An 11,210-nucleotide genomic window follows, 5' to 3' on the forward strand; every position below is an offset into this window, starting at 1 on the left:
CCTTCAGTCCCCACCCCAAACCCAAAGGAAGTGTTGGTACATTTAATTTCATTTGTGCATTAAAACCTCAGTGGTTGGGGATGTGGAGCTATATTTTTCCTTAGGTTACTCTGCAAGTCACTATGTGCACTCTCTGAATACAAAGCAAAAGCAGCATTACGCAAGAGGTGAGCAGGTGGGAGAAATTGTCGGCCTTCCTCCTTCAGAACCACCCCATCACTACCCATGTGCATATGTTTCCCGTCTTTGTTGGATCTCAGCCTCAGATCCAATAAGGTTATGTAATGGCATTTCATATCTAAACTATTTTAATATACATTATGTTATTGGTCTACTAGAGCAAGCATGGGGACCTAGGAATGGTCAGGTGACAATGGCATTGGTGGTTTTCTTGTGGCAGAATCTGAAGCACTCTTGGCACACAGTCTTACATTTTCTGTTAAAAAAGCAAAACAAAAAAGTCTCTGTCATATATTCTTTTGTACAAGGAGCTCAACAGTTTTCACACATGGAACAGTGTAACATTTACACCCTTCCCCTTTAATTTGCATTGTTTGTATTATTAGAGTCGTTTTCCTTCGCACTCGTTTTGGGTTTTCTTAGTATAAAATACTTTCAAACATGTATATTTCCTAACTGTTTCTCTCATGTTTTTGGATGGTTGCTTTTAGAACTCCGAATGCAAGAAATGGTGTCAATGGGCATAGGAAACAAACCGTTCATGGACATCAAGCCCAGTGATGCAGCTATAAGTGATCGAGCAATAGACTATATAATGAAACGAGCAGGTACAGTTTGATGCGTTCCCTCACTCCTTTGGCAACTCTTTTAAATTTCTTGTCCACTTCTTACAAAAATTATTTTATTGGATCCCCACCCCCATGGAAAAAATGTACAGCTAGTTCTGCAAGTTCTGTTCCTCAATAGCAACATCACCTTGCCACAAGGCAAATGAATTTTGAAACTGAGGGGACCCTCAGATTTTTGAAAAGCAAAATTCCCACTAAGACACTCCCAAGCCTTTAGGCTCTTTCAACCAGAGCCAGAGCAGCAAAAGGATCGCTTTCCGTGAATATTCTTCCTCCTCTCTTCTCAGGCAGACCATCAGCTTGCCTTGGTCTCACATAACAAGCCTTTAAATTCTCAAGTGATAATTCACTACATAGGGTGTTTTCAAATGGAAAAGACAGTGACTCTATAATGTGCCATCAAACTGCCCTTCAGAATTGGCTTCGGACCAGCCTCATGTAGACATCTTGTGGCACACAATTTGAGAAGATGTGTAGCACGTTAACATTCTCCACAGCAGACCAATTCCATGGTGATTTTGGTCCTGTAAAAACACAGAAGGAAGAAGTATTTTCAAACATTCCAAATGCAGTAGAGTGAGAGAGGCTTGGCTAGGCTGCACCAATTCTGGGATCCTTGGAAACACTCTGAAATATAAATATGCTTTATATCAAGCCAGGCCATTGGTCCATCTAGCCTAGTGATTGTAGACGCTTATTGGCAGTGCTCCAGGGTATCAGGCAAGGTCTTTAGAGTTATAGAAGAGTCTTTCAACAGGACATGCCAGGGATTGAACTTGGATATTTTGCACTTGAAGGAATTGCTCTACCCCACCACCACCACCACCTCCCTGAGCTATGGCTCCTCTCCACAACTTTTCTAGACATAATTTTTTACTGTATATACTTGGCTCTTTATGGGTCTTGAGAGAGATATTTTTGTTTGTTTTGCCAGAGTCAAGGAGCCGTGCCTCAATAGCTGTTTCTTCATTTGACCACTCTACGCCGTTTAAGAGGCCCCACTCCACGATCTCAAACAGCAGCACGTCTTCCTCGAGCAGCCAGTCCTCATCTTCCATCCTGGGCTCGCTAAATCTGCACATATATTCCGCCCCGTCTCACCCAGGCTTGGTGGGACCTCCTTTTTACCACTGGTCGTACGATGTCAGAGCCTGTATTGAGGAAGATGAGCTGGAACAGGACATTGGGAGCCAGCCCTCAATGAGTGAGTGCATTGCAATACCAGAATTAAGGAAGGCCAATCATTTATTTATATTTCATTAAAGTTATATACTGCTTGATTGCAGGAAAAAACCTCAAAGCACTTTACAAAAATGATGGAACAAAAAATTAGCGCTAAAAAATACAACCATAATTTAAAACATACCAAAAAAAGTTAAAATCCTAGTAGAATATATTAAAACAAATTAAAATTCATACAAACTTTCTAGACACCTGCATAGAGTTAGACTTGTCTAAATAAGAATGTCTTCAGCAGGTGCTAAAAAGCATTCAGTCAAGGTGCCTTGGAATCTGGCTAGTCGCCTTGCAGTTTCCTGCTTTGACCAAAGCAAAGTGGTGGTGTCCAGGCTCCGTTCCTGCCTGGCATTCCTCAGGTCAACAGTTCAAGACTCACACAGACTTGTGTCCTGACAATGCCGACATATATTTCATTAGTCAAATGTTTGTGTACAGGCTAAGAATACCTTGTATAGTGTGCAGCTGGCACAGTTTACAAAGACCCATAATCTTGAAAACATCACAGATTGTAAGTTTACTTTCTTTCAGTTGTGTTGCTGGGATTCCTGTTGAACAATAGGCTGGCCACAGCCTCTAATGTCAATGGTCTCTTCCTTCCTACTTCCTGTAGTTACAGAGAGTTCAGAGTCATCCCAGTGCACGTCCGGTGAAAGCTCAAGTGGTTTCAGCTGTTCTGCCCAGGCTGGATTCTCCCCACTCCTCGCGGAGACATTTCTCGATGAAGGCACTTCAAGCCCTGCTTCCAAGCCCGCATCGCAATGCACATCTCCTGCCCTCTCAGAGAAGAATCTCAGATCAAAGCCCAGCAGCCAGTATGTCCCTGCTGTGAGTGTTTTCCTTCAGTAGGTGTAAATACATAGAAATGAGAGTGAGGATGTTTTACCAGCATCACTCAGTTGTCACTTATGACATTAAGGGCAGGAGATATTCCTTACCCTTCCAACTTCATTGGTGCTGGAGGGCTCACCAGGTTCAAATGCCAATATCAGCTGTGGAAATCCCACACTATGGCTCAATCAAGACATCACATCCACTTTCTCACCATGATTTGAGCTTGCAAACATATAATAAGCAAACCAGCACTTAGAGGGGTTTGTCCAATTTAGTTTTCCATCTGCTGAGTGCTCCTTTTTCTGGACTTCAGGGATTGCTGAACTAGACGCAGGGATGTCCAACCAGTAGATTGTGATCTACCGGTAGATCCCTGGCTGATCCAAATAGATTGCGGGATCCTTATCGTGTACGAAAACAATCCCCCCCCTCTCTCCATCCTCAAAAAAATTGCTTTTGGGAGATTCTCCTGCAGCGTTATGTCCAGATATTATATTGAGTGGCTGTACTGTATAGCACACATGCTCTATGTTACTATATGCCCCGTATAGCATAATAGTAATGTATTGGCGTTTATGTTTTGTTATGAAAATCATAACCCATGGGGAAGAAGGCACGATCCACATGAAATTATACTGCTTTTGCGACCCACCTTAGATCAGGCTGTGACCTGGTACATCGTGGCCCACCAGTTGAAGACCAGAGCCCTAGAGTGCTGACATTGTGTGCACTTGGAAACTGAGACATAGCAGATGGCAGATTGCCTTGCACTGGAGGTCCTCAGCAGAGCAATTCCATCATGCATGCCTCTTCCGAAGTCAGTCCCACTACGTTCAGTGAGACTTTCCCCTTGGAAATAGCGCATAGGTCTGCAGCCTCAGTGCCCCCGTCTCATTCATCCACACAGCGGAGTTAAGGATGGGCGATGTTATTAACCGGGCCTCTTCTGCAGAGAAGAAGCAGCGTGACAAAGACCTTGGCTAAACAGGCCCAAATCCAATACATAATCCATGTGTCCAACAAGAAGTCTTCACAGAACTCTACATTTTAACAGATGGTACATCCGTCATACTGAGCCCCACCCCGACCCTTGTGCTCATGCATGGAGAGCGGGGGGGGGGGGGTCTTTGCAGACATAAATGGGTCTTGGGGCCAAGCAGACATGCTACTGGCATCCAAATCCATAGGTGCAATTCTACACCACAAACAGGTTCAGTTGGGCCCATTGTTTAGACAATTAGGATTTAAAAGATTTTACAAAGTGTTAATCCAGATATTGCAGATTATTCCAAATTAATTTCATCTGAGCAATCATATATAATTTATTGCAGCCAAACTTTTAGAAACAAATATTTGTTCTTTTCACTGCTTCTGAATAATAATAAAAAATCAAACTTTTGTCATTCTCCAGGATGATTTGGTGCAGAATCCATAATACGGATTTCTAAAACTTGAACCTCGCAGAACCTGCAGCTCTGAGTCCAGGTGGCATTCTTCTGAGGGGGGGAAATGTATCCTTGTTTGTATTAGGAAGTTTGGTTTTGGTTCCCCTCCTTTACTTTTGACCTCTTTTTTGTATATAACTGGTGAGATTTAGTTGTTACTATATTTTTCGAAATCCTGTAAATGCAGAAAGTATTTTGTGTAAAAAATGTACAAATTGTCGCTGGATTTGTTTGTAAATATTAATTTTATTGTTCTGCATTATTAATTGCTCGTTTTCATGGCAGACTCTTAAAAACTTTTAGTAGCATACAGTCCAGGTTTAAAAGCAAGTGTGGTTAGAATATTGAAATATTTCTGATAGTAAGAATAGAAATAAGTTTCTGTAGCTCTTTACAGTAGAGATTCTCAGACATTTTCAGAGCAAATTCCAGGCTGACAAAAGAACTTTAACAAGTCCAATAGCACAAGTTTTCTAACTGTCCAAACACCTTCAGCCTAGTTGGATATTAAGTTGCAGACAACCACAAACACATTTTGACAAAGATCAGCACTTGTGCTTTGAAAACATAGAAACACGGGAAATACAAATTTAATTTTCACAATTTATACCAGGTGCAGAAAGCAGCTATGCTTGGTGCAGAATTTTGAAGTTTTCTATCACAAGAGTGCATAGAACTGGATGAAGATAAGTAAAAAAATTGTATGTGAGTAACAGAGTCACTGTGAAAGCACCCTCACAATATTCAGTACAGTACAAACTTACTTTGTCACCTCTGGGGCCAACTTGATGCTGAAGGTAGGAGGCTTCTGCAAGTTTGCAGCAATAGCTAGCTGTGAAAGGTGCCAGTTGACCATATATTCAGCCTGAGCCCAGGATGAAGGGGTTCCATTTAACAGACTGTCCCGTCCCACTGTCCCCTGATCACACCACAGCCAACTGAAAACCTAAAACTTCCTCCTAAAAAAACCACTGGCATTGTATTCCAACGAACAATCTCAGGGCGGGACTCCACCCACCTCTTGTCTTGCTGATGGCCCAGCTCCCTGTCTTTGTTCTCTGTTAATGGCCCATCTCTCAAGTGATCTCCTCAACAGGGGAAGCTGAGTCCAGCTTTTAAGTGACTTCCAGTATAACTCTTCAAACATTGAGTGATTTCTAACACACACTAAAACTAGGAAGCATGGGTGCCTTGATCACACAAACTCTGACACCCGAACTCATCCCACTGCTCGCTCCACTTGCCAATCCCCCCCATCTTGCACTCCTCTCCCCACCCCTGGCCATCCCCTCCCTTTGCACTTGACCATACCCCTCACCCACTCTGCCTCCCACCCCTCACTCACTCAGCTGCCCAGCTCAACCCAAACACCTGCTCCCTTCCCTCACAGCTAATCTAATGTTTAACAGAAGGATGGGCACTTTAGAAAGCACTTTGCCAGACCAATATCTGAAGTGCTTCCCATCCTTCTTTAAACATTGTTCCAGTCACATTTAATGCAGGAATATCTTAGGCAGTGGTGTGCCAAACCCACTCTCTAAAGCTCCCCCCCCCAAACAAATGTCACTGGAGTTTTTTCCTTGGCAGCTCACTGGGTTGCCTGCCTGCTATTCTGTTGCCACACTGCAGTTGGCATGGCTGCCTGGTTGCCAGGCAAATTGCATCATGATGACAATTTTTCTTACAGAACTATAGTATAGAGCAGGGGTTCCCAATTAGGGGTCCGGGGACCTGTGAGGGTCCGCAGAACGCACTCAGGGGGTCCATGGCACCATCCCTTGCCTCCCCCCAAATATTTTGTCATTTTTCCATGGTAATATCACAAATTTTATGGTCTGTTTTAGCACTATGCAACTTTTCAATATATTGTCCAAAATCATTTTTGAAATCACACCGTGAGAATGATTTTGACCCGGCAATACACAGCGTTATATCACTCCTTGCGTGAGGATAACACTGCTGATCTGAGCTGTCTTCCCTCACGCTAACGGAGACCAGGGCAGCTGATTGCCCTCACTTCAAGGCCCCGTGGCACTACCTTCCCCTGGCACTGAGGTGGAGCAGCTTTTCTCAGTCAGCAGGAAAACAACAGCCACTGTGGACGTGCATCTTCACTGGCTGCCCCACTGATGAAGGCTTAATGTACCCCCCAGCCCCCCCAAGCCATGCAGTGGAGGTGACTTTGCTTCTCCACACACACATCCGATCTCTGTGACTGGTGCTTCCCTCATCCCCACACCTGATCTCCAGCTTCAGACATTGTTATAAATCGAGATATCACAATGTTTAGCTGCTGATGTATCACAATGTTGAAAACAAGGTATCGCTCAGCCTGAGTCTGTTTTTAGCATACCTAAAATCCTTCGCTTATTGGGGCTACCCCACATGTTGTTCAAAAATTGCTTTGCAGAGGCAACTACCATACAGTAATCAAAATTTTCAAAAGTAGGGGGTCTGTGGCTTGGCTTTTTAAAAATAGGGGGTCCTCAGTAATTAGCTAATTGGGAACCACTGGTATAGAGAGAAAGGTGAGGGGAAGAGCAAGACTAATGGCTGACCCAGCGTATGATCCAAAAGAAATGTACATCTCACAACTCACAAACCCAGGAAGAATCTCCAGTAACTTCGCTTTATACCGTATTTTTCCCTCTATAACACGCAGATTTTTTCTCCTAAAAAGGAAGGGGAAATGTCTGTGCATGTTATTGAGCGAATGTGTGGTCCCTGGAGCCGACTGGCGCGAGTGGAGGCAAAAATCAGGCAAAAATCAAATTGTGTCTCGGAGAAGGGAAACCTGAAAAGAGGAAGCGGCTGCTTTCCTGCATTCTGCCTCAGGGTCTTACTGCCCACCCTCCTCTGTTTCCTTGCTGTGTTTGCTCAAATGGAACAAAGAGCAGGGAAAGCCCCTCCCCTCCAGGCAAGCAGAGGGGAAAGCAGAGCATCCTTCCTTCTAATTCCTGCGTCTAGGGACTCGCAGGCAACATGCAGGTGGGAGAGAGAGAGAGAGAGCGAGAGAGCTGGCTGGCTTGGGTGGGTGGGTGGGGGGAAACTTTTGCCTTCCTTTCCTCCCTCCCGTTATATCCCTCTCCTGCATTCTTAGCCAGCTGCTTCTCTGCACACCCCTCTCGTGCTCCTTGTCCCTTCTGTGTTTTTCCTTCCCTCCCCACTTAAAATGTGGTTACAAAGCATGGATCCACATGGATCCTCAGGATCTTTGCATTGGGTCACCCCAAATTCACCATCAGATCACATAGCATGTCCATGGCTACAGCCTGCCCCCCCAAAATCACGCACCCACTGTTGCCTGGGGCTGCAGTGGTGCAAAAACATGGTTACAAAGCATGGATCCACAGGGATTCTCAGGATTTTTGCATTGGGTCACCCCAAATTCACCATCAGATCACATGTCTGTGGCCACAGCATGAAGCACAAAAATGATACATCCACTGTTTCATTCAGAATGTTTTTTCCCTTGTTTTCCTCCTCTAAAAACAATGTGCGTGTTATGGTCAGGTGCGTGTTATAGAGCGAAAAATACGGTATATTTCATGTGTCTTCACTCTTTCATTTGAGGTGGTTTTCCTGCACTGACCAAGTTACTTGCCCCCCCCCCCATATGCAGGGAGCAGAATTTCAGAGCTGAGCCTCCCATGGCTTGTTCATTAAAAAATAAAAATAAATTATAAGTTTTCAGCTATACACTCATATAATTTTCCATTCACCCATGGCTTTTTCAGCACAGCTTGACCACGTTGCTCTGGCCTTCAGGAGTGTGGTCATCTGTTTCCCTGCCCCATCAGAGGGCACACAAACTGCCTTTGAAGGACTTGAACCTCCCCTAGAGAGTGTCTGCCCCCCTTAGACCCCTTTAGGGAACACCCACATACTTTGAGAACAGAATTTATGTCAAACTAAATAAAAAAGTATAAGTATTGTTCATATGCTCTTCAAGTAGTTTTATTTTTGTTAGTCAAACATTGCCATGTATGATATATTTTAAAAGATGGAAGAATAAATAAAACATTTGTATTATCCTTTACTGATTTAGTACATTATGCTTTTTTCTTTTCTTTTTTAAACAACATTTCTGTGTCACTAATTCATAAAATTTGTACCTTGTGTAGAAGGATGTTTTTTAAATAGGCAAATTCAAGGATATCTCAGGGGCACCTCTGGGTAGGGTTGCCATACGTCTGGAATTTCCCGGACATAGCTGGAATTTGGCCATTGGAAACTGTCTGGGTGGAAATCGCTGAATTGTCCAGCAAAATCTGGAGGTATGGCAGCCCATGTTGGTAGTGCAAGTTTCGGTGAATTTCCTTTAAAATAGCTTGAAACCCCCCACCCCCCACCCCTTTTGAGAGCAGCAGCTCCAGAGAAGGAGCAAGAAAAGCTCAGCAACTTTGGGCAGAACTTTAAAAAAGCTCAACAAAAAAACTTTCGTCTGGCAACCCTACCTCTGGGGACCTTCAGTATAACAACTGCTGAGATTGAGCTGGGGGGGGTGTTCCCTTCATTCCTTACTTGCGGGTTTCTCTGGAACTGTGGCTGGCTTTCGGTCAAGGAATGCCAGACTTTTCATAATTTACTCAATAATAGGAAGTCTCAAGAATCATTCTTCAAATATCAAGGGTCTTGGAAACCAGGTATATAGCAGAAGGGTTTTACATAGGATAAAACAAGCCGGCCCATTTTTTTTTTTATCTTTATGCATCACACAAATAAGGATGAAAAATTGTTGAAACAGTAAACAGCAAGTGGTACATCTAAGTCACGAAGAGTAGCTATTAACCCAGGAAAGCTGTCCAATTTTTGTTTTGTTTTTTAAATTCTAAACAATTCAGAGGAAAGTTAGTTTTTATTACAGGCACATTGGAAAAGAAGATAATCATTTTGGGATCACTACAGTCCTAATATTGGGTGTTGGCAATTGGGCAAGGGGGGTAGCACATACACACCAAATATAATCCTAAGATTTCATTTTTTTGGAAATATTAACTTTCCAGCTTTTGCAGAACCTGCGATACAAGGAATAATGTGCAGGTCCTCTCTCCACTTTTATATTGTCACTGGAACCTTGTGAATCACAAACCACCCCTGCAGTCTCTCTTAGAATGCCCATTATGGGCCACCCTTTATTTCGAAAGCACATCAAAGTGCAAGTAGATAAACAGGTACCACTCCGGCGGGAAGGTAAACGGCGTTTCCGTGTGCTGCTCTGGTTTGCCAGAAGTGGCTTAGTCACGCTGGCCACATGACCCAGAAGCTGTACGCTGGCTCCCTTGGCCAATAAAGCGAGATGAGCGCTGCAACCCCAGAGTCGGCCACGACTGGACCTAATGGTCAGGGGTCCATTTACCTTTACCTTTACAGACGGAGGGACCTGCATAGAGAAGCAAAGCCATTTAAAGGCGCATGAGCACCACTGGAAGCCTCACTAAGTTGTCAACAGATTCAGTAAATGCTACATTGTGCTTCCAATCTGATAGTTGCCCTGAAAGCAAGCTGAACCATTACAAGCTTTGAAAACTTGATTTTGGAATCCTCCCATAAATCTAAAGTAAGGGTGGGGATGGCCAGGTCTTTTCCTCCCCCATCCCCCAAGGGCTGCCGACCTGGTGTCATCATGATAAGTGACAACTTCAAATGGACCCACTTTCAGCACCAATCACATTCATAAGGCTTACTGTCAGACACCTACAATATGTGATTGGTAGGGATGTACAGGGAGCCATATGTAATGAAAAAAGATCTGGCAAAAGATCTGGGGGAAAGGATCTGGGAAAACCCCCACCCCTGCAGTACAGTCCCAATCTGGATGAGGCCACCTGTATGCAATTTGTATTGCAAAAAAGCCATCCATTATGGAGCTGTCATTGTTATTTTTAATACAGTATTGTGTAATAATTGTGTTTTAATATTAATGTTAATTGTTGTAACCCACCCTGGGACCTTATGGTGAAGGACAGGTAATGAAATGAATAAATAATAATAATAATAATAATAATAATAATAATAATAATAATCAACCTTTGTCAACCTGTCCAGCTAGGTTGGTGAAGGCTGGACTGCTTAGAATCATAGAACTGTAAGTTGGAAAGGACCACAAGGGTCATCTAGTCCAACCCCCTGAAATGCAGGAATCTTTCTCCCAATGTGGGGCTCAAACCCATGACCCTGAGATTAAGAGTCTCTTGCTCTTCTGACTGAGCTATCTTAGAGGAAACTGAGACGTGACTTTCCAGCATCACAACCTCTGTGAGATACATTGGTGGCACCACTATTATCTGGACTCAGGCAAGAGACACTTGGGCAGTTCCCTCAAAACTTCAATGAAGAGGTTCATTCAGCACCCTATTGTGCAAGCTTATAGCAGACCTATAAGCATCACCTCACACAGGAAAACATTGACCAATACACATACTGCCATATTTCCAGCTTCCACCTAGAACACACCACAAATCTCATTGTTCATGGCTGCATTTGTTTAGACTCATCAAAGAAAAAATCACAACTCAGGATTTTTAATCAGGCATCTTTCAGACTACCATACTCACCCTACAAAATGAAAACAAACAAACAGATCAACAAGGTGAATCATCCACCACAAGACAGACCTAGAAAACAAAAGAACATCAGTTGCTACCACGTATCATTTGCAGCTGAACACACTGGATCATATCAATGAACTTCAGACTACATTCTGTTCTGTGGTCCTTGAGGTATGACAATCCTCTTTTGTTTTTAGTGCAACAGACTAACACAGCTATGCCTTTGTCAATTAATAAAAGTTGGACAATTAAAAAGGGGTGTCAAATAAGTGTCTGATACCAAAATAGTAACCAGGTCAGCAGATGACTGCTCCTCTTACCTTCCAAATACATGC

The 11,210-nt window shown here is 43.4% G+C and overlaps 1 protein-coding gene across 5 annotated transcripts in view; it reads left to right on the plus strand.

The window, feature by feature from the left end:
* The window catches only part of PLEKHG4B (pleckstrin homology and RhoGEF domain containing G4B), a 99,913-nt gene extending 91,550 nt beyond the window's left edge, over positions 1-8,363 (plus strand). For all 5 annotated transcript variants that reach the window (XM_077917648.1, XM_077917647.1, XM_077917651.1 and 2 more), the window contains exons 20-23: positions 672-788; positions 1,744-2,013; positions 2,659-2,873; positions 4,291-8,363. In XM_077917648.1, the coding sequence (XP_077773774.1) occupies positions 672-788; positions 1,744-2,013; positions 2,659-2,873; positions 4,291-4,314 (626 nt within the window). In that variant the 3' untranslated portion in view covers positions 4,315-8,363. The remainder of the gene's footprint in view (positions 1-671; positions 789-1,743; positions 2,014-2,658; positions 2,874-4,290) is intronic.
* The last annotated feature ends 2,847 nt before the right edge of the window (positions 8,364-11,210 follow it).

The sequence above is a fragment of the Podarcis muralis genome, chromosome 13 (assembly GCF_964188315.1).
Source record: "Podarcis muralis chromosome 13, rPodMur119.hap1.1, whole genome shotgun sequence".
Classification (NCBI taxonomy): Eukaryota; Metazoa; Chordata; class Lepidosauria; order Squamata; family Lacertidae; genus Podarcis; species Podarcis muralis.